Here is a 23,403-nt window from a genome sequence, read left to right on the forward strand (position 1 = left end):
GGAGTTATTACCACATAAAGTGACACATGTCAGATTTGAAAAATGAGGCTCGGTCAGGAAGGTCAAAAGTGGCTAAAGAGGGAAGGGGTTAAAGAGGATCTGTCACTACTTTGTTAATGCCGAATCTCCTAATCTAATAGGCACTATCACACTGATAATTCCAGCGAAAATTGTGTCCCAAAACCTTTTATTTTAAAAGTTGAGCTGATTTCTAAATATGTAACTGAGGCTATACTAGCCAAAGGGGCAGTAACGCTTGCTTTCTCTTTGGGTGGTGGTTGTGTAGTCTGTATGACACTGTCCAATCGGCATCATAAAGCTTCTCCCCTTGCCTGCACGGCATGATCTCCGCTTCAATCATGAGATCACGCTGTGTTTACACTTCTGGCCGCAGCTCCTTCAACACATCGTCTCTGCGCTCATCCAGGAAGCCAATCAGAAACGAAGCGACTCGGCACTCACCCGAGGTGCTTCTGCTTCGTTTTAGCGATCTAAGAAAAAAACGACACCGCTTCTATGTATACAGGATACATATAAGCTGTAGTGTAAAAAATTTTTTTCATTAAAAAGTACTTCAAATCCCAAAACACGGATTTCAATTAAAAAAAAAAACATTCAAAGGTGTACATATCCTTTAAGGGCCAATATGTGGTATTTACACCATTCGCTTCTGAACGTAGTTTAAAATGTACCTAAATTATCTTGTCAAAATATGTTCTAGTATTCATTCATTGTATTCCAGGCTGTTTTGTATTCATGTTTCTATTCATTTTCTTGTAGAGTATGAGACTATTTTTGCATTGTTAAAAGATGTGCAAGGAAGTCTGCAAACACGTCTCATCTTCTTACAGAATGTTATCAAGGAGGCTGCAAGGTGAGTGGCACTCGATTGTTAAAAATTCTATGGAATTCCATGAGATTTTTTTTTTCTTCTCGGGTATGGGAGAAGAAGAGGAATCTACTAAATCTACTAAATGTATTTTATTTTTTTGTATCTGATTGCAAAGCGAGAAAAATAATTCTGGAACGCCAGTGTGATTCCGTAGATACTAGAGTAGTGACGTTTTGTGTGGGTGTATACTATAAAATGCTGCATTGATTTCATCTGCGCTTTATATACAGCTGAAACTCAATGCAGCTGTTATAGCACAGACCCATAGATCTCAGATCATAAGTTTTAAATGTAGACTGTAAGTTCTAAGGTCTAGACCAGTGGTCTACAATCTGTAGCTCTCCAGCTGTTGCAAAACTACAACTACCATCATGCGCTGAAAGCCTTACTTGAGGGCCTCAGGTCGGAGACCACCAGTCTCTACTGCTTCTATCCTCCCTGCTGTGTGAACAAGTCCTATTCATTTCTTGCTGTATAAAGAGCACAGTGGTTCACTGGTTAGCACTGCTGCCTTGAATGAATCCAGATGATTGTGTGGGCTTCCTCCTACACTACAAATACATACTGATTGGTTCATTTGAGGGCTATGAAACTGGCACTAGGATGAATGGTGCTGTGGGATAGGGAAATTAGATCGAGTCCATTGGGACACCGCGTCTGATCTGGTGGTAATTTCTGTACAGCGCTGTGGAAGATGTTGCCGCTACAAAAGCACCAGTAAAAAAGCTCCCTGTGCTGTATATCTGTAAATTGATATCTCTTTTGTCCTATTGATCAGGTTTAAGAAACGAATGCTGATTGAGCAGCTGGAAGGATTTTTAGAGGAAATTCACATGAGAGCAAATCAAGTCAACCACTTCAATAGCTGTTAAATGGCCTCGTGGAGACCCCTACTCTCTGTTTTGGGTGTAAAGTATGTGCACAAATGAACATAAATTGTGGCCAAATGGTCTGAACCGTCTGAACACTGACTTGATATGCTTAAATATGCTTCCCTTTTTTTTTTTTTTTTTTTATGTACATGGATAGTATCAACATGATGCCTTTAATGGAATAGTGGGACGTTTTTACGAAGATCCCGGTGATCACTGACGAGCTATGCTGATTTCTCTCAGGTTTCACGGCATACTCTCCTCCACCTCACATACAAGTGCATCACCGGCTGCAATCAAGGTATTTGCCAAAATCTTACCAGGATTAGAGGTTGTTCAAAGACTGATTTTATAGCATTGGAAGTCTGAAGTGTCTGCATCGGACGTGCCCGCTTTCCACAAAGACTTTTTAAATGCAATTTGTCATTGATACATAGCTAGACAGAAGCACATGTGTTGAACAAAGTAATATTTTGTACATAATTATTTTGAATATATTATTGTAAGTTGTACAGGTGTATTTTGAAAACTATTTAAAAAGAGGCACTTTTGTTATTCCATTAATAAATAAAAAAAGCTCTATTTTAATATTTGTAATTTGGGTATTTATTTAAAGGTCTTCTTTAATTTTTATTAAAACCTTTTTTATTTAGTGGTTAAAGGCCCTGTTCACTGTATTGTTATGGTTTCCATTCATAACCGCTACGCTGGATCTGTTTCCTTATTGACCAGATCGACTTATAAAATGGGGTCTGTTGGTGCTCCGCTATTTTTGAGGGAAAGAATAACTAATTTTAAGTATGTAGATTAGTATTGTGTTTTTGTAAAATGTTGACAATAGTTTTTACTTTAAAAATTCCCTGGGTGTGGCCATATTGAAGACACACCCTTCCTGTATTTTTTTTTTTGTACAGACCGTACAGCCAGGTTTATGCTTTCACCGCTAAAATGAATGGAAGTCAATTGACAGAGAAATGTCTTAGATTATCATAGTCTCCGAGAAGTGATGTTGTACAGCGTCTACCCCCAGAAACCAGGGAGTGGCAGGAGACGTGCATCCTGAGACTTTTCTGCGTATTTGCTGTTACTATACTTCTATATCGAGGCTTCCAGTAGATCTGTTTATTTGCCCACGACGACCCTGTTTCAGTGGCCAGTGTGAAAACGGCAATGCTACAAGATTTTTCTTTTTTAGGTTCGTAACAAAGAATAAAACTCTATTATTGTGAAGGTTTAAATCCTCCTGTGATCAGGGACAGAGGCTTTAAGACCAGGCACGACTATCGTTAAATGCATAGTCCTACTCCTTGGCGATAACAGACGGTTGTGGGGAGAAGGTAATAGAAGCTGGACACGCAGCACCCGCTGAGCAATTCCTTGAGTAAAAATTTGGCGTGGCCACATCCACAGCATGTTATGAACTGCAGCAATCCAAGCAGGATCTCTCAGTGCTACATCTTTAGGTATGGTCCGATCAAGAGGTCATAGAACTAAGAATCGAAAACGTACTCATTTGAATGATCTGACATTTTAAGGCCAAAATGGATGTGACACTGTATAGTCTAAACAAAAACTACCTGTCATGTAAACTGCACCAGCCAAAATGAGTGGCCCCTTATAGCCATGTGAACTAGTGGGCATGGAAATGGCTTTCCTAAGAAAGTTGTGTATTCATCTTTTTGGAGAGGTCCGTGACGGTTTCCAGGCTCCAATAGCAGATAACGTGATATTCTATGGGGTTTGTCCGCTAAACAAAAGATAAGTATGACTAGTCATCTATGGCGGTGAACTGGATTCTACTGCCTATGGGCAGCTTGTACTGCAGACTTTATCAGTAGCGGTATCCAAGAGTCTTGCTTAGATATTGTTCCTAATGAATGATTTATTATGCAAGATATTTATGATTTATGCTTTTTTTTTTTTTTTTCTTTAAAAGTCGTTTGGTTTATTTATCGTAGTCCATTACATGGCGTATTTACATTTGTTGTGGTAATAATATAAACGTAACAAAGCGTTGATGTTTTACAATTAAGTATCTATAAATATAAATGGTTTCATATTTCATAAAAGCAGACATAATAAATATTCAGTATCTTTGTAACTGTACACACATTCAATGCAAAGGATTGGTAACTCTTCCGATGAACAGCACAGATCCTGCAAACAAAAGAAACCAAGATGGTGTTAGCGCAGGAACCTAGGCCCGTTTTAAAGGACGATGGAAGCATTGTGTGATTTCTTTCAACTACCTTTCTTTTGTTTTTTTGCTCATCTTTTTTACACTGTAGTTTACAAATATTTGATAAGTCAACTAACCGACTAGGATCTCATGGCTCCATTATATTTTACATATGGAACATCAGAACAGTGGAACAAAGCATAAATAAGTGTAATTTATTTTTGGAGATTATTTGTTAGAATACAAACCCTATTTTGTAAAGTAGTTTGCCTTAAGATATTGACGCAAAGTTTTATTTCTAACTTTACAGTAGAATTTCCAAATCTCTCCACCCCTAACCCTAGTTTATGTTCATGGGAATCCACTGCTAAAACTGAATTTGCAAGTGGACTGAGCAACACAAGTCCAATGTCTGCAGAAACCATTGATTTTATTTTTTGCAATTCTATTATTTATTGGAGCTGATATGGTTCTGAAAACATTAGACTATATTTGAATCTAGCAATACAGGTATAACTTGATACATAACAAGGTTCCCTATTGCCCGAAGCGGAATGTTTAATCAGAAAATTACATATTCAAACCTGGTTTTAAGTCTATAAACATATTTTTAAAACTGACTAGCCAAATAAAAAATAAATTAAAATCTTAATTCAAATTTTCACACTGAGCAGTCCAAATAAGCAGAGGTTTCCTTTTTATATCGCTCACTAGACAATTTTGTTCTATAGACTGGAAGAGTATGAGTAAAGAACGGGGAATTTAAAGAGGCTCTGTCACCAGATTATAAGTGCCCTATCTCCTACATAATGTGATCAGCGCTGTAATGTAGGTAACAGTGGTTTTTAATTTGAAAAATAATACTTTTTGAGCAAGTTATGAGCAATTTTAGATTTATGCTAATTAGTTTCTTAATGACCAGCTAGGCGGTTTTAAATTTAGACCAAATGGGCATTGTACAGAAGTGTATGACACTGACCAATCAGCGTCATATACTTCTCTCCATTCATGTCGATTTGTACTCCGCAATAAGATTTTGTGAGATCACGCTGTGCTGTCACATACACCCACATTAACTTTACTGAAGTGTCTTGAGAGTGAATAGACTTTCCTTCCAACCAGGACGCGATGTCTATTCACACTCCCGACACTTCGGTAAAGTTTGTGTGGGACTTACTTGCACAGCGAGATCATGCCGTGCTGTCATTCACAGCGTGATCTTGCGAGAATCACACAGCACAGCAGAAGTCCCACACAAACTTTACTGAAGTGTCGGGAGTGTGAATAGACATCGCGTTCTGGATGGAAGGAAAGTCTATTCACTCTCAAGACACTTCAGTAAAGTTAATGTGGGTGAATGTGACAGCACAGCGTGATCTTGCGAGATCATGCGGTGCAGAGTACAAATGGACATGAATGGAGAGAAGTGTATGAAGCTGATTGGTCAGCGTCATACACTTCTCTTTACAACGCCCACTTGGTCAAAAGTTAAACGCCCAGTAGGGCATTAAGAAACGAATTAGCATAAATCTAAAATTGCTCATAACTTGTTAAAAAAAAAAATGATCGTTTTTCAAAATAACAGTGGTTTTTATCTACATTACAGCACTGATCAGATTATGTAGGAGATAGGTGGTGACAGAGCCGCTGTCATGACTGGTCACCTAGATAAGGCATGATCGCTGGGGACGGGGGCTGTACCACATTACCTCCTGGGGTCCTGTTAATTATTACTTCCTGTATTAATTGACCCTACATTGTCCATTGACTTCCATTTATTTCAGCTACCGTAAAGCGTGCGCACACTACTGCACTGTCTATACAGACAAGAACTGAAGATTGTTTTGCCAATGTGGCCACCTACAGGAAGTATTGGAAAGAAAAATGGCAAACATTTCTCTACTATAGTCTTGTATTTAATTTGAGCTTCATTAACCCCTTCCCGTCGTAAACAACTCTCAGATTTTCATTTTTTCCTCCCCACATTCCAGAAGCCATAGCGTCTTTATTTTTCCGTCGATATAGTACTATGAGGGCTTGATTTTTGCGGGACGAGTTGTAGTTTTTCGTAGCACGATTTATTTTGCCGTATAATGTACTTGGAAGCGGGGAAAAAATTATTTGTGGGGTAGAAAATGAAAAAAAACTGCGATTCCTCCATGGTTTTTTGCGCGCTGTTACGGAATTCACTGTGCAATTAAAACAACATGTTAACTTTATTCTGTGGGTCAATACGATTACGGCGATACCAAATATATATATAGTTTTTTTTCTATATTTTACTATTTTTACATGTAAAAACCCTTGTGTGAAAGAATTTATTTTGCGTCGCCAAATTCCGAGAGCCACAGCTTTTTTATTTTTCCGTCGATTAAGTGGTATGAGGGCTTATTTTTTGCGGGATAAGCTTTAGTTTTTAATAATACCATTTTGGTGTACATGCGACGGTTGATCACTTTTTATTTCATTTTTTTGTGAAAGATTAGGTGGCCAAAAAATAGACATTCTGCCATTTACAATTTATTTTTTTTTTTATGGTGTTCACCGTGCTGGTTAAATAATGATATATTGTAATAGTTCAGACTTTTACGGATGCGGCGATACCAATTATGTTTATTTATTTTTTTTACTATGCTCTAGGGGGAAAAGGGAGGTCTATTGAACTTTTAATATTTTTTTTTTTACACCCCAAAAAATTTTTTTTAAACTTTTTTTATTTTTTATTAGACCCCCTAGGGGACTTCAACCAGCGATCGTTAGATCGCTTGCACGATATACTGCAATACTAATTTCTTGCAGTATATCGTGATTCTGACAGGCACCTATTAAGCCCTGCCGGAGGCAAGGCTTAATAGGTGTACAAAGATGGCGGACCTGGGGGCGTTCATTAAGCCCCCAGGCAGCCATAGCAACCATCGCCCCCCCCCCCCCGCGGTTGCGGGGGGCGCGATGAGCTGATAGAGGGGGTCGCTCCCCCTCTTTCTGACGATTTAAATGCTGCGGTCAGTATTGACCGCGGCATTTAATGAGTTAAACTTGCGGGATCGCGCTCGAGCGCGATGCCGCTAGTTACTCTGAAGTGTCGGCTGTAACATACTGCAGACACCCGCATCATATGGAGCGAGCTCACTGTTCGAGCCCGCTCCATACTTCCCCCTACCCATCTTTGGCGTATGGATACGTCCGATGTCGGGAAGGGGTTAAGATGCATGACACATTCCCTTTTTAAAGAGGCTCTGTCACCAGATTTTGCAACCCCTATCTCCTATTGCAGCAGATCGGCGCTGCAATGTAGATTACAGAAACGTTTTTTGTTTTTTTTTAAACAAGCATTTTTAGCCAAGTTATGACCATTTTTATATTTATGTAAATGAGGCTTTCTAAAGTACATCGGGGCGTTTTTACTTCTTTTACTAGCTGGGCGTTGTGATTAGAAGTATCATCCACTTCTCTTCAGAACGCCCAGCTTCTGGCAGTGCAGACACACAGCGTGTTCTCGAGAGATCACGCTGTGACGTCACTTCCTGCCCCAGGTCCTGCATCGTGTCGGACGAACGAGGACACATCGGCACCAGAGGCTACATTTGATTCTGCAGCAGCATCGGCGTTTGCAGGTAAGTCCATGTAGCTACTTACCTGCAAACGCTGATGCTGCTGCAGAATCAACTGTAGCCTCTGGTGCCGATGTGTCCTTGCTCGTCCGACACGATGCAGGACCTGGGGCAGGAAGTGAGTGATGTCACAGCGTGATCTCTCGAACACGCGCTGTGTCTGTGCACTGCCAGAAGCTGGGCGTTCTGAAGAGAAGTGGATGATGCTGATTCGTCAGAATGCCCAGCTAGTAAAAGAAGTAAACACACCCAGATGTACGCACATAATACACGCCCAGTTGTACTTTAACTTTAAACACGCCCAGTTGTACATAACTTTAAACACGCCCAGTTGTACTTTAGAAAGCCTCATTGGCATAAATATAAAAATGGTCATAACTTGGCCAAAAATGCTCGTTTTAAAAAAAAAAAAAAAAAACGTTACTCTTATCTACATTGCAGCGCCGATCTGCTGCAATAGCAGATAGGGGCTGCAAAATCTGGTGACAGAGCCTCTTTAAACTGGTTGCTTTTATTTATTTTTTTTCTGGAAACTACACCACACCTAGCTATGGCCTGTTTGGTATTGAAGCTTCGCTGCATTCAATTGAATGGGATGAGCTACAATACTAGAAACAGCAAATGGATATGTGTGGTGCTGTTTCTGGGGTGGGGAGAGCAGATAGTAAATATTGTTAGAGGTTGTCCAAGATTAGGAAGAAGAAAAAAACCATGTGATTTACAGTTTGGGTTAGTCCATTAAAACCCCTACTATACCTGAGCTGGCTTGTCTTAGAAAAAAGAAAAATGGTCTATCGGCTTTAAACACAGGCATGCGGGATCTTTTCAGCAGCACCATTGCTGTAAGATACAAACGTTAATAGGAATTATTAGTATTGGCATCAGGGCTGGCTCCAGGTTTATGTGGGCCCTTGGGCAACACAGACTTAGTGGGCCCCTTTGCAGGGGATCTCACGGCGGCAGTGTAATGGCAGAAAATGTCACTTTGTGGCCCCATATAAAAGTTAGGCCCTGTTTATGCCCCCAGTTTGTACCCCCATAAATTTAATGCTCTCTGTAGGTAGTGCCACACAGCCCCCCCAGGTAGATAATGTGGCACAGCTCTCTGCCTTCATACTTAACTAGGCCTCGTTCCTGCAACAAACTGAGCGAATGAACATTGACTGGACCCTTGCGTAGGCTGGCCTGATCCAGTGATGTCATCATGCCGGCCTCCACGGGGAATCCTGTGCATGATAGGCTGCAGGCCCTGTAGCAGCCGCTATGGGAACTAAAGCGGTAGTTACACCGCCTCCTAGACAGGGGCACCCTCTAGAAGCAGAATCCCCGGCAACGCTCTGGACAGGGATTCCACACCTGGAGGAGCCATGACGGCAGCACCCGGTGGCCAAGTGGTCCCCCCAAAGGGTAGTGATGCCAGCCCTGATTGGCATAATACTGAAGTCAAAGAAGGTATGAATGCGGCATTATCAATAATTATTTACGTGGAAATTCAGATGGGTGTATAAATGAAAAATGCAGCAATTAGCTCGTGACCTTTTGAAAAGCACACACTTTTATGTCGGTGACTAATTTATGGCTGCAATGAGGACAGGAACTGACTGAGAATTAGGAAGGTAAGCTTTGTTAGCCCTGCAAAAAGCTACTGTTAACTAAAGCAGATCTTGTCTATGTTACACGTACAGTGGAGCTGCAGCTCGGTCATGGTCCCTCTACAAGCTTGCTAGCTCACATTACACCTGCCACACCTTTTTCCTTCTCTGTTAGGATATGTGCACACGCAAACTCAAAAAACGTCTGAAAATACGGAGCTGTTTCAAGGGAAAACAGCGCCTTATTTTCAGACGTTTTTTAAGCCACTCGCGTTTTTTTAGAGTCTGAAAAACGGCTGAAGAAGTGACATGCACTTCCTTTTCGCGGCCGTTTTTTTTTTTTTTTTTTTTACGCAGTCGTTTTGAAAAACGGCCACGTAAAAAAGGCCCCGTCGGAACAGAACGCAGTCTTTCCATTGAAATCAATGGGCAGATGTTTGTAGGCGTTCTACTTCCGACGTACCCTTAGACTGAATTCACACACAGCATTTAATTTTGTTTTTGGTGATGTTTCCCCAAAACTGCAGCTAGATATTACTTTAACCCCTTAATGACCAGCCTATTTTGGACCTTAATGACCAAGCAATTTATTACGTTTTTCAATCGTCGCATTCCAAGAGCTATAACGTTTTTATTTTTGCGTCGACATAGCTGTATAAGGTCTTGTTTTTTGCGGGACAAGTTGCACTTTTTAATAGCACCATTTTTAGGTACATATTATTTATTGATTAACTTTTATTAACTTTTTTTTGGGGGGGAATAGAAAAAAATCTGAAATTTCGCCACTCTTTTTAGCGTCCTAAATCTACGCCGTTTACCGTGTGATATAAATAACACATTAACTTTATTCAGTGGGTTGTTACGATTGCAACGATACTAAATTTGTATAGTTTTTGTATGTTTTACTACTTTTACACAGTAAAAACGCTTTTTTTTCAAAATTATTTGTTTTTGTGTCTCCATATTTGAAGAGCCGTAACGTTTTTATGTTTTCGCCGATGCGGTCGTATGAGGGCTTTTTTTTTGCGGGAAGACTTGTAGTTTTTATTGGTACCATTTTGGAGTAGATGCGACTTTTTGATCACTTATCACATTTTTTTTAAAGTCAGTATTCACAGAAAACAGCAATTTTTCCATAGTTTTTTATTATTTTTTTTACGGCGTTCACCGTGCTGGTTAAATAATGTAATAGATTTATAGTCGGGGTCGTTACGGACGCGTTGATACCAAATATGTTTAACTTTATTTTGTTTTTTTAATAGTAAAGCATTTTGTAAGGGGAAAAGCTGGGTTTTTTTCATTTTTTTTCACATTTTTTTTAAAATTAACTTTATTAAACTTTTTTTTCACTTTTTTACTAGTCCCACTAGGGGACTATAATATGCGATTCTGCGATCGCATTTATAATACACTGCAATACTTTTGTATTGCAGTGTATTACTGCCTGTCCGTTCAACACGGACAGGCATCTGCTAGGTCATGCCTGCGGCATGATCTAGCAGGCATTCACTCCAGGCAGACCTGGGGGCCTTTATTAGACCCCCGGCTGCCATTACAGACACAGACACTCGGCGATCGTATCGCCGGGTGTCGGTGGGAGAGAGAGGGAGCTCCCTCCCTCTCTCCAAAACCACTCAGATGCGGTGCTCGCTATTGAGCACCGCATCTGAGGGGTTAAACGGGTGAGATCGATACTGATATCGATCTCACACAGCAGAGCAGGGACGCTCCCAGCCCTCAGCTGCCTCTAGCAGCTGAGAGCAGGGAGATCTGACAGTTCCCTGCTCTGTAAACTTATTCCGATGCCGCGACGTAAAAAGTCTATGGCATCGGAATAAGGCCCGTTAGTGACCGACGTAGAAACACGATGGGCCGGTCACTAACGGGTTATAGTCTTCAGTAAAATAAAAGCGCCTACATACACAATTTTTAGGTTTGTAGTGTTTTTATGGGTTGGTGGGGTTTTTCCAAATGCAGGGGATGCTCTAGGTACGGTGTATTTTCTGAAAAAAAAAAAAAAATCTATAGGTTTCCCTATAGAACTTGAAAAAAATGCATGTAAAGATTGCAATAAATTGCCAGGAGAAACACTTAAAACGCATGGCGTTTTTACATGCATTAGTAAAATGCTGGAAGTGTGTGAGGAGACACCTGTACTTATCTCACACTGCTGAAATTGAATCCGTGCTGATGCAGCCATGAATCCCAAAACTACAGACCCCTTGCTATTCCGTTTCGCGAAGGCCCTGTTCATCAGTTGTCAGTTTATTGTGTACATCGGGAGAGCTTTCGAAGTACACACTAAACTTGTCCATATGGCTCCATTAGCCCAATGGAGGCCAAAAGCGTGTCCTTTTGGCCTCCGTCAGGCTTGTATATGTCGGTTTAACTCTTTTATTGAAGAATAGAATTGTGTAGTAGACTATGCTATTCCATTGCTGTAAAAGTATACCACACAGTATACTTTTTTTTTTTAAAACCTGGGAGCCTATGGGTGATTATATCCAATGTATGGCATATGTCACAGGCATCTATTTAATAGATACATCGTGAGCTTTCCAATAGCCTTTCATGACGTATCTGTTAAACTGATTCCATTATAGTCTATGGGTGACTGCTCCATTGAACTGATGCAGTGGCATCTGTCACTCATAACCCCAGTTCACGATATATCACAGATACCAAGTCTATGTTGCCGCTGTTGGGAGGCTTCACATGTTGAAGCTTACATTCGGGTCATGTATATCCTTACTTACATTACCTAGCCTAGTATCCTGCTGTCACATTGCATATATATTTGTATCCTATCTCTGTTTTGAGTGGAATTATTTTCATTTGCACTTTATTCCATATTTCGAACTACTAGTAACACCAGGTTAGGTGTAGATTTTAGGACATAGATTTCTTTGTTTCCTTCATTCTATTGTATATTACAATTGTCATGACCCTACGTATTTCATACAGTCATCATACCTTACTATGGGTTGGTACTGCATTTGGTCCTGTGCTATAACGCACATGGACCGGTTCTTGTTTTAGATGCTTTTATATAAATAGATATAATGCTGTTTATTTTGGGTGTGCGCTAGTCCATAATGTGTTGCTTTACTCTCAGTTAAATTGTGCTTTTGTGCACATTTTGTAGCACCCCTCCTTTTTGCCATGACCTCGGTGCCCGGTCCTTTTCAGTTTCACAACTGTTAGGCATGGGTCGCAGACTACGTTTAATGTAAACGGCGGGAACTTTTTTCCAACGTATACGCTAAACGTATACAAAAAATGCTGATGTGAACATTGCCTAAGATCTTTAAGGTAGTGTAGCATATCTCAGCAAGGTGGAAGTTAAGAGCTGCAGTAACTCAAGTCTCCTCTGCTGCATATTGAATTATTTGGAGTGTGCAGCCTGCAAGTGAAAAAAAAAAAGCTAATAAACCGCATACAGCGCTCTTCAGTTTAGATTAGAAACTTTATTTTATACACAGAGATTAGTATACTAAGAAGTTTTTAAGTGGATCGCTGGCGGATAAGCATTATAGAGTAAAAATGCCCCAAATTCCATCTTCCCTATCCTGAAGTTCCAGACTGTGAAGCTTTTTGACTGGAGTTGTGAACTACTGACACTCCGAGAAGCAGTTGCTCTTTTGTCAATTATTTTTCGGTGGCAGCACTGGGGTTCTCCGTTTAAGGGTATGTTCACACGAGGGCGTCCGTTACGGCTGAAATTACGGGGATGTTTCAGCCTGAAAACATCCCCGTAATTTCAGCCGTACCGGCATGTGCAGGCGCTTGAACGCCGCGTCAATTACGGGCGTAATTAGCGCTGCTATTCATTGGAGTCAATGAATAACGGCTCTAATTACGGCCAAAGAAGTGACAGGTCACTTCTTTGACGCGGGCGTCTATTTACGCGCCGTCTTTTGACAGCGGCGCGTAAATATACGCCTCGTGTGAACAGACAAACGTCTGCCCATTGCTTTCAATGGGCAGATGTTTGTCAGCGCTATTGAGGCGCTATTTTCGGGCGTAATTCGGGGCAAAAACGCCCGATTTACGTCCGTAAATAGGCCGTGTGAACATACCCTAATTCTGACTAATGGCAAGATCTAGGAGCCAGCACTATAGAATGTAATGTGATCCTACACTACTGGCACCTGTACTGTAGCTATGAGAAGTCTGCAGCATGTGCTGCGGCTGATGTCTGCAACTATTTAGAAGCAAAATCTGCTTGTTTTATATAGAAAAACTATTATTTTTCAAAATCCTGCACTATAATCGTATATTTCTATGATTGAAGGTACACTTTAATCGGTTTTATATAAAATTGACCCCAGCTATGTAGTGAAATTGTGAGCCCCAGTGGAGACGGGGACATTTTTGGCATTCTTTGTACAGCAATAGCACAATATGTTGGCACTATATAACCTGGAGTATGACTAAGTGTGACCCTTTACCCACCTGTAACACCTGAGCCTCTTGTGCCACCTTCTTCCACTTCAATCTCTGCTTTGTGTATTGCTTGAGAAACGTAAAGATTTCTCTGTTCTGAAATTAAAATAAATGGGAAGTCCATTTCAACAAACTTTGCATAAATTAATAGTACAGGCGATTATAAGAAACTTTGTAATATATCTCATCAGAGTAACAAGCCTCTTTCTGCTCTTATCTGGCTGTTTTTCTGCTCCCCTCAACTGACTTTTACTATGAAAATTCAGCTATATCTGTCTCTTGGACTGCAGCTCACATGTATCAGATTAGATGTGTCTATGGAGAGGGGAGGGGGAAAGTATGAGATGGAAGTGCAGGAGATAAGAGCAGAATGACAGGCATCACAACCAAAGCACTTTATTCATGTCATTACAGGTCAGTACTTCTCTATATACAGTAGTGTTCAAAAATATAGCAGTCCAACATCATAAACCTGATAAATCAATGTTTTTGGTAGAAGTGATATTTCTGCATAGCAAATAATTTACTTGTAAGTGTAGTAGGAAAAAAATAGAGCCAAGAATTAGGACATGCATTAAACCATTAATTGAAAGGGGGTTGTACAAAATAATAGCAGTGAGAAGTTCAAATGGAGAAGTCATTCATTCTGTGGCATAACAGGTGTCTATTTTGGCCCTTATTTAAGGTAGGAGGGTGGCAAATGTTGCACATGTTGGTTATAGTGTGTTTCCTTCTGAAATTCTGGGGAAAATGGGTCGTTCCAGACATTGTTCTGATGAAAAACGTACTTTGATTAAAAAGTTGATTGGAGAGGGAAAAACATATAGAGAAGTGCAGCAAATGATAGGCTGCTCCGCTAAAATGATCTCAAATGCCTTGAATTGGCAACCAAACCCTGAAAGACGCAGAAGGAAGCGGGGAACTACTGTTCGAATGGATCGAAGAATAGCCAAAATGGCAAAGGCTCAGCCAATGATCACCGCCAGAAAGATCAAAGAAGATCTGAAGTTACCAGTAAGTACTGCTACAATCAGAAGACGATTAAGTGATGCCAAGTTACCAGCAAGACCTTCCCGCAAAGGTCCACTTTTGAAAAAAAAAAAGGCATGTCCTGAATAGGTTAAAACTTGCCAAGGAACACATTGACTGGCCCAAAGAGAAATGGCACAACATTTTGTGGTCTGATAAAAGCAAAATTGTTCTTTTTGGATCTAGTGGCCACAGACAGTATGTAAGACAACCCCCGAGCACTGAATTCTAGCCACAGTCCACTGTGTAGACAGTAAAGCATGGTGCTGCAAAAATCATGATATGGGGGTGTTTCTCATAACATGGTGTTGGGCCTATTATCGAATACAAGGGATCATGTTGCCCTATGCCGAAGAAGAAATGCCCTTGAAACGTTTCAACACGACAATTACCCAAAACTCATCAGTAAGCGAACAACATCTTGGTTACAGACAAACAAGATTGAGGTATTGGAGTGGCCAGCCCAATCCCCTGACCTCAATCCCATAGAGAACATTTGGGGTGACCTAAAAATTCAGAAGAACTGTGGAATGTCGTCCAATTGTCCTGGACTGAAATACCTGTTCAGAGGTGCCAGAAGTTGGTCGATTCCATGCAACATAGATGTCATGAAGTTCTCAGAAACAATGGTTATGCCACTAAATATTAGTTCAGTAAAGTGAAATATATGAAACATTTTTTCCGTTTATAAAGAAAAATATTGGCACTACTTTTTTTTTGAACAGCCTAAGGCCTGATTCACACGGATTTTTTTGGAGGAGGAAAATTCTGCCTCAAAATTCCGTTTGGGATTTTTAGGCAGATTTGGACCTGCCTGCATGTCGTTTGCCGCGAGTTTCGCTGCGTTTTCCGCTCGCGCCCATTGAGTGCTACGGGCAGAAAACGCAGCGAAATACACTCTCTGCCTCCCATTGATGTCAATGGGAGGTCAGAGGCGTAAACGCCCAAAGATAGGGCATGACGCTTCTTTTCTCGACGACACGGTTTTTCCGCTCGCAGTAAAAAAACGCCTCCGCCTCCCATTGAAATCAATGGGAGGCATTTCCATCCGTTTTTTGGCGTGGTTTCCGACGCGGTTTCCGTGTCAAAACTCTGTGTGAACAGGGCCTTCTATTCCTTTTTCTTTACTTTCTGTAAAGGATTAACACAAACTGGATACATTTTGTTATTGTTTTGATTTGGAATTGAATGTGGAGTATTGTATTGTAATTGAATGTATTGTATTTCCAGTGCATTTGCACTTAGGCAAATAAAAGTTATTATGATATTTTACTTTTATTTGCTTTTTTATACTCCCTGCTATATATTTTATTTTTTTTAAACTACTGTATGTCCTGCATGATCTTGGGGCTGTTTCTGAGTGAAACAGAAGGTTATGGAGAAGATTCTCCTCTTCTTACTGTGTGTAGTGTATGACAGCCAGTTTGCACCCCCAGCTCAGGGTGAAATGTAAAAATCAAAGTCCTATAATGGTCAGAATTAGTGCTGCTCCTCATGTACACACACGGTAGCTTATCCTGAAAAGTCAAATGAAACGGCAGGTATCCTATTCTACATAATAGTATTTAGTGAATGTTTAATACATACATATTCCATGTAATAAAATTACCTGAAATCCCCTTAAAATTGGCTTTCCTTGGATCGAATAGATCTGAGACTCCTAGGGCCGGCAATGTCCTCCTTAAATCACTGTAGCTTTCTAATTTAAATCTGTCAAATATAGACAATTCCTAAATATACATTTTTTTTTTTTTTTTTTTAATAACATTAAATTGGTTTGTTTGAGCCCTTATTTACCTATTTTAGAAAATAACATTTTTACCTGGGCAAAAAGACGTCCATTTTAATTCTTTTCATAGAGTTGGACCACGCTGCAATGCTCTTTGATGTCAAGTTAAATTCAATGGAGGATAATGGTGTGTTCCTGTCTGTAGGACGTACCACAAACATACTGACTGTATTCCCAAGATAGGGCAGCTCGACTACTGTAAACTTTTCAAGGGATGGAGTTTCAAATTGACCTGTAAAAGAAATTGACAGAGGACGGTCATAATGTGGTTATAATGGAACATCATTTAAGGGGTCTACCCAAAATGTATATTTATACATAGAGACGTGTCAGTAGATTACATCATGGAGTTGGTAACCTTGCAACTCAGCCGATTTCAAAAACTATAGAGCATCTAAAGCCTTTGGCACCACCGAGAGATTGTCATCGATAAAAAAAATTCTAACACTACAGTCTAAGGCGGGATTCACACGACCGGGTCGTTCCCGAGCCCGAGTGTCGGCCGGTAAAATCGGCCATTTTGCCCGGCCGGTTTGCATAAAGTTATGCATCCGTGCCGGGCCGGGCAGATCCGGACAGTGACATCAGCGGCAGCTCCTGAAGGGGAATCCCCATGTGTTCGGGGATTCCGCTTCAGGAGTTTCCCCTGATGTCACTGCCCAGATATGGACAGAGACATCAAGCGCTCTGTCCAGGAGCGGAATCCCCGAAAACACGGGGATTCCGCTCCTTTAAGGAGCTAAAGTGCGGCTAGCACATAGCAGAGCGGGGAGATACCTCCCCGCTCTGCTATAGTGGCGTCGCTACAGTAGTAGTAGCAGCCGCAGCAGCTGCTGCTACTACTACTAGCGGCGCCATCGAAGGTGTCGCCGGGCCAGGGTGCTTTTAACAAGCAGGGGAAGGGAGCCAGCGCAGCGCTCCCTCCACCTGCTGTACACCCCGGCCCTGCAACACAGTGTACAGCGATGCCATTCGTCAGAATGGCATCATCTCCTCCTCCTCACATGCACTCTGCGCTGTGAGGAGGAGGAGATAGAGCGCAAGCGCCGGGAAACCCGGCCATCACTCGGAACACATTCCGGTGATGGCCGTGTAATACCCGGCCCCATAGACTTCTATGGGAGCCGGGCGGCCGGGTGTCCGGGCAAAGATAGAGCATGTCCTATTTTTTGACGGCCGGATTTTCCGGCCGTCAAAAAATCGGTCGTGTGAATAGCCCCATTAGGGGTCTATTATTCCTAATGCAGCCGGGTGCCAGCCGATTTATCAACGGCCGGCACCCGGCCGGGAAACCCTGCCGTGTGAATGAGGCCTAAGCAGACTACTATTCATTTTAATGGCCGAGAGGGAGCACCACAGCCCCTTCATTCTGGAAATCGGTGCCCGTGGTGAACTATGTTGCTGTTCTCTTCTGACGCATATCCCATATCTGACACATTTTAGATGGATTTCCCCTTTAAATAACATATCAGATCTAGCACTCACATTTTAGAGGACAACTAAAGAGTTAAGAGTCTTACAGCTTCTATGGCAACCTATCAGCACCTCGCGATTTCGCCGCAGGGCTTCGATGGGCTTCGAGGGAGCTCCCGCCCTCTTAGGTGCCAAGGTCAGTAAAAGCTACTGATTTCTCCCACACGCACACTAATTATTGCTTTCTAGTCCTAATTGTGCGCTGCTGTAGGACGATCAGGAAAGAAAGAATTGCTTACCTGAAATTGTAATTTCTTGGAGTTTGCAGGCAGCACAGATTCCCACCCTAAGGGTATGTGCACACACAAACTCAAAAACGTCTGAAAATATTTTCAGAAGTTTTTTTTTTAGCCACTCGCGTTTTTCACGGCCGTTTTTGGAGCTGTTTTTTCTATAGAGCCTATGAAAAACGGCTGAAGAAGTGACATGCACTTCTTTTTCGCGGCCGTTTTTTACGCGGCCGTTTTTCAAAACGGCCGCGTAAAAGAAACGGCACGTCGGAACAGGGGCAATCAATTGGCAGATGTTTGGAGGCAATCTGCTTCCGATTTTTCGGCCGTTTACGGCCCGAAAAACAGCCTAAAATAACCTGTGTGAACGTACCCTAATACATTCTTTTCACTGCTGCATAAAATACGGTTTGAGTGGTCATTTCTGCCTTTTATAGGCAAAGCTAAGCTAATTGGTGATAGGTTAATAACAATTAACTGATCTCTTCAAATCGTACCATAGTACACTATGCAGAAAAGTGATATCGGGTCATGATAAAACCGACTAGGCTATGTTCACACAGAGTTTTTTGACGCGAAAACCGTGCCAAAAAACTCGTCAAAAACGGGCTGAAAATGCCTCCCATTGATTTCAATGGGAGGCGGAGGCGTCTTTTCCCGCGAGCAGTAAAAAGAATCGACATGCCCTATCTTCGGGTGTTTACGCCTCTGACCTCCCATTGACTTCAATGGGAGGCAGAGGAAGCGTATTTCGTGGTGTTTTATGCCCGCGGTGCTCAATGGCCGCGGGTGAAAAACGCCACGAAAATCGGCGTGCAGGGAGAGAAATCTGCCTCAAACTTCCAAACGGAATTTTGAGGCAGAATTTCCTCCTGCAAAAAACTCGGTGTGAACATAGCCTTATTCAGTATTTCAGTTTGACTCCTGGACAGCTTCGAAGTCTGTATTAATAAAATAACGGCAAAGCAGCCGATAACTTCAGTCTATTACATAATTTTGTATATTGATTGTATTCAGTGACTACTGTTATTGTACCATCAGTCATTCCTTACCATAGTTTACATCTGCAGTTTGATGCATCATGGGTACTTTCATAACTGATCCATCTGTGCTAATAAAAGGCAATGTCTGGGTGTCGGTGAAAGAGAATTTTGTCTTCCATTTACTTTTAAAATACATTGTGCTCACAAGTGCGATCTGCGTAAAACCAGTTCCAAAATGTCCCCCAGGCACCAGTGTCTCTATTCCACCTGTAAAAATAAGCACGTTTCTCTTAATTTCAGTTCTTTATTTTACACGAGACACCCTTGTATTTCCTTAAATTGCTCACTAACTTTTTCAACAAACTTTGAATAGATCAATTGAAGAAAAGACCAGATGTATATGTATAATATTTTTTTGCTTGTTCATCTCTCATTAAAATTATTACAGACAAAAACTGGAGGTGATGACCGTAGCAACTCCGCAAATCACTGCGATAAATTGCTTTGGGCAACAACTACAGTTTTAATACATGAGGTGCAAAGTACATCTTAAAGGGGTTGTCCTCTTTGGACAATCACTTTTTGTTAGACGAGTCCCCTGACAAGCTGATCTCAAGGTATCCTGCTGCTGGGTCACCCAGCATAAGCTGTATTCTGTGGAGGAGCTAAGCAGCAAGTCCTTAACTTTCCTGCAGTGCCACCACAGGTCAAATGAAGCATTACACAGTTCCTATTTACCGTGTAAATTTACCTATTTACCGTACTATTGACCGTGTAATGCACTGATGTGCTGGCTCCTCCAGGTGCCACTCTCTGCTCTGCCTAATAGTAGATGAAGGTCAGAGACATTTCCATCTATGAAGTCAGAAAAATAGGGAATTTGAAAATGGGTTTTTGTAAACGAGACAACCCTTTTAAGTGAAGACAGAAAGTAGTCCGTAGTCCCTTGCCCATTTTTAGAATGCTCCTTCAATAAAAGAACCTTCATCCTTTTATATAATACATCGCAAAAAGGTTTCCTAGCATGTTTGAAAATTAGTTTTGAGTGATATCCAGGGCTTCTTAAATGAAGTACAGTACGAGGGTCTGTTTGTGTATATTCTGTACTGTTCAAATATTTTAGGCAGTTGTGAAAAAATGCTGCAAAGTAAGAATGCTTGCAAAAATACAGCAGGACCGGTCACAGGACGGAGTGGTGTCGTCCTGAAGAAAGACTGTGCAACTAGACTCTGGTCCCCCGCCAGCGCTATAAAATCTCATAATCAGCGCGACGGGGGACCGGAATATATTAGTGAGTACACTGCTAACACTTTTCGATCCCCACATATCCCTCATACATTTAATTTTAGTTTTATTAATTAGATTTAAGTCTGTGGAAGAGAAATTGCGTGTTCTGTTTTTGTAGCTATTTTTTTTATTTTTAAAAGCTTCCCTAGGTGAGGCCATATTGGAGATATTGTCTGTGTAGACAGTGCAGCAGGGTGTATGCTTTATGGCAACTGAAATGAATGGGAGTCAATGGACAGAGAAACTTCATAGAGTATTACAGTCTCCCGAACATAATAGAGTACAGCTCCCTCCCCCAGAGACTAGGGAGTGCATACAGAGCCTTTTCTGTGTGTATAGTGTTACTATTCTGCCTTATCTAGGACTTCAGCAGTAAAATAAAGTGGTCATTAAATCCCCAGCCCCCTGATGATAGTTAAATGACTCTGCTCATCCTTTCCCAATCTATACACCAAAGCTGACAAGTGAGCTTCCGAAAACAGGAAGCATCAGCTTACTCTGTCTGCTCTAGTGGTCATTGTGAAAACTGCAATATTTAAAATTTTGTTTTATGTGAATAGTAATAAAATAAAAAAAAACATTATTAAACATATTGAAAAATAATGTTTAAAATTAAAACCTGAAAAAATAATGTCATTCTGAGGCTACATTCCCTCTAAAGTATATAAGAAGTGTATACGTACTGCACATAATTACTCACCTCCCGTGTTCCTGTTTACCCACTGGTTTATCTGACTGGCTGTCCTGTTGTGCTCAGTAAAGTTAGTCAGCTGGAGGCTGCTGTTTGCCCATTGTGCAGCGTACTCCGTAAACTGGGTGGAAAGAGGTGTCCCTGCTTGGACAAATAAGGCGCATGCCAAATGGATGGAAGTATCTTGGCTGGAGTTGGTGAGTTCCCGATGCATTCTTTTCATAAAGTTCTCCCCTATTTTATCTGGTAGTAAATACAAAATGTACAAATGCAAATCAATATTTACATAACGGGCACAGAAACATGTTTTATATTACATTCTCAAAAAAAGCAGGTAACATGCAATTCTCCCACTTGCTAGTATGAACAGTGCTAAAATGGAGCAGATCTCAGGGAGCAATAGCTGTGTGAAGATTGTTTATTAATATACGGCTCATCCATAAATATGTTCTATTTGCATGAGATACATATCATAGATACATACGGCTTGTACGGATAACTGACATGTAAATAAACAACACTCTCCTCCTCGTGTTCAGCCATCGCCCCAAAATCTGTGCTCCGCAACCAAATTGTACTTTTTTGGATCTGCTGTTGGAGACCTCCATCAGTACTCTTATAAGCTGTTATGATTTATGACTGCTCTTAATGCAGAAGGGGACACTTAAAGGATCATTGGGACTATAAATAACAGGCACTAGGAATTATATCTACATATACGGGACGCTCTATGCAAACAAACCGTACAGCCTCAAAATCTGCTTTTGGGGACCACATTCAAATACATAATATAGCAAAGTTATATTCAGTGCTCTCTTCAAGAACTATGCAACAACTATTGAGGCCCTGTTGGATCTAGTGAATGGTTGAAGCACACTAGCCCATAGAGCAGCCTTGGTGGCCACAGTAATCAGAGTTCACCTTTTATGGCTGCTATGATTGGCATTGTGGTGAACAACAGTGACATAACTAGCGGCCGCTATGGGGCCCGCGGAATGAGGGGGCCAGTGCCGCCCGACGTCATGGGCCCCCCATGCCCAGTGGTGCCGCTAGCAACCACAGCGACACCACATTCAATAGTATCTGCGTCCTTAGGATGCAGATACTATTGAACACTATGGTAGAGCAGGGAGGTATCTCCCCGCTGTACCATTTTTGGGGTTGTCCCACAAAACACATATCCCCTATCCACAGGATAGGGGATACATGTGTGATCGCTGGCGGTCCGACCGCTGGGACACCCAGCGATAAGGACAACTGGGGACCGAAAGTCCCCCGAAGTGCTCCATGAGAAGCATGGGACTTCCGAGTCTGTGTCCGGAGGGGGGCTGTATGGCGCTATCTACAGGAGGGGGGCTGTATGATGCTATCTACAGGAGGGGGGCTGTATGATGCTATCTACAGGAGGGGGGCTGTATGATGCTATCTACAGGAGGGGGCTGTATGATGCTATCTACAGGAGGGGGGCTCTATGGTGCTATCTACAGGAGGGGGCTCTATGGCGCTATCTACAGGGGGTTGTATGGTGCTATCTACAGGGGGGCTGTATGGCGCTAGCTGCAAGGGGGAGGTGGGGCGCTATCTACAAGTGGGTGTGACACTACAGGGGGGCTGTATGGCACTATCTACAGGGGGCACTATCTACAAGGGGGTGCTGTGTGGCAGAAACTACAGGTGGCACTATCTACAAGGGTGGGCTGTGTGTTGCACCCAGGGGAGGGGGGCAGTCTTTCCTAGTTACGCCCCTCGTGAACAAGGTCACTTTTTGGCCTCATGCATACATCAGTGGAGTGTGCATGGAGAATGTATGGAGACACGTTCCATATTATGGAGCCATAGGCACTCCATGTTCCGCTGAATGGTGCCCTGTATGGCACTGTATTATGGAGATATTTCTACCTACAAGCAGTACCTATAGGGGAGAATAGCTCTGTAATTCGGCATGTTTTGGACCATGGCACAATATTTTAGAGTCATACGGAGGTACAGCAGAGCCCCATTAAAAAAAATCTTTGTGCTGTGTAACGGTCCTGTGCAACTCGGAGGTTGTATGGAGCCATAATACTCTCGTGTTCATGAAGTTTTTCTCTGAGAAACTTTTATACCAAAAGCCTATTATCACAACAGCACATTTCTAGTGAAAGCCTACAACCTTGTATTAAGAAATGACGGCAGTCCTGTAAATACTTTCGTCACTCTCCACGCGATCTTGTAGTACCTAGACTAGATCCAGCCTTGTGTACCGGGGCTCTAGGTTTGGTTCCTCCTCTAGCAAAGTCTTGCAGACTTGTACTATGCATTGGATGCGGCCGAGGCGCCGTGCAGCATA

At 41.8% G+C, this 23,403-nt stretch overlaps 2 protein-coding genes across 5 annotated transcripts in view; one reads left to right on the forward strand and one right to left on the reverse strand.

Annotated features, from left to right (window-relative positions):
• The window catches only part of INTS6 (integrator complex subunit 6), a 49,117-nt gene extending 46,812 nt beyond the window's left edge, over window positions 1-2,305 (forward strand). For all 3 annotated transcript variants that reach the window (XM_075851774.1, XM_075851777.1, XM_075851775.1), the window contains 3 exons: window positions 781-874; window positions 1,671-1,805; window positions 1,922-2,305. In XM_075851774.1, coding sequence (XP_075707889.1) covers window positions 781-874; window positions 1,671-1,764 — 188 coding nt within the window. In that variant the 3' untranslated portion in view covers window positions 1,765-1,805; window positions 1,922-2,305. The remainder of the gene's footprint in view (window positions 1-780; window positions 875-1,670; window positions 1,806-1,921) is intronic.
• Window positions 2,306-3,708: 1,403 nt separating this feature from the next.
• Window positions 3,709-23,403, reverse strand: part of SERPINE3 (serpin family E member 3) — a 28,708-nt gene continuing 9,013 nt past the window's right edge. Inside the window, exons 3-9 of one of the 2 annotated variants that reach the window (XM_075850049.1) lie at window positions 21,084-21,317; window positions 19,166-19,363; window positions 16,444-16,642; window positions 16,231-16,331; window positions 13,602-13,688; window positions 8,311-8,394; window positions 3,709-3,921 (exon numbers count right to left, since the gene is read on the reverse strand). In XM_075850049.1, the coding sequence (XP_075706164.1) occupies window positions 3,878-3,921; window positions 8,311-8,394; window positions 13,602-13,688; window positions 16,231-16,331; window positions 16,444-16,642; window positions 19,166-19,363; window positions 21,084-21,317 (947 nt within the window). In that variant the 3' untranslated portion in view covers window positions 3,709-3,877. The remainder of the gene's footprint in view (window positions 3,922-8,310; window positions 8,395-13,601; window positions 13,689-16,230; window positions 16,332-16,443; window positions 16,643-19,165; window positions 19,364-21,083; window positions 21,318-23,403) is intronic. The other variant, XM_075850050.1, reaches the window with a different exon arrangement.

The sequence above is a fragment of the Rhinoderma darwinii genome, chromosome 2, assembly GCF_050947455.1.
Source record: "Rhinoderma darwinii isolate aRhiDar2 chromosome 2, aRhiDar2.hap1, whole genome shotgun sequence".
NCBI classification, from domain to species: Eukaryota; Metazoa; Chordata; class Amphibia; order Anura; family Rhinodermatidae; genus Rhinoderma; species Rhinoderma darwinii.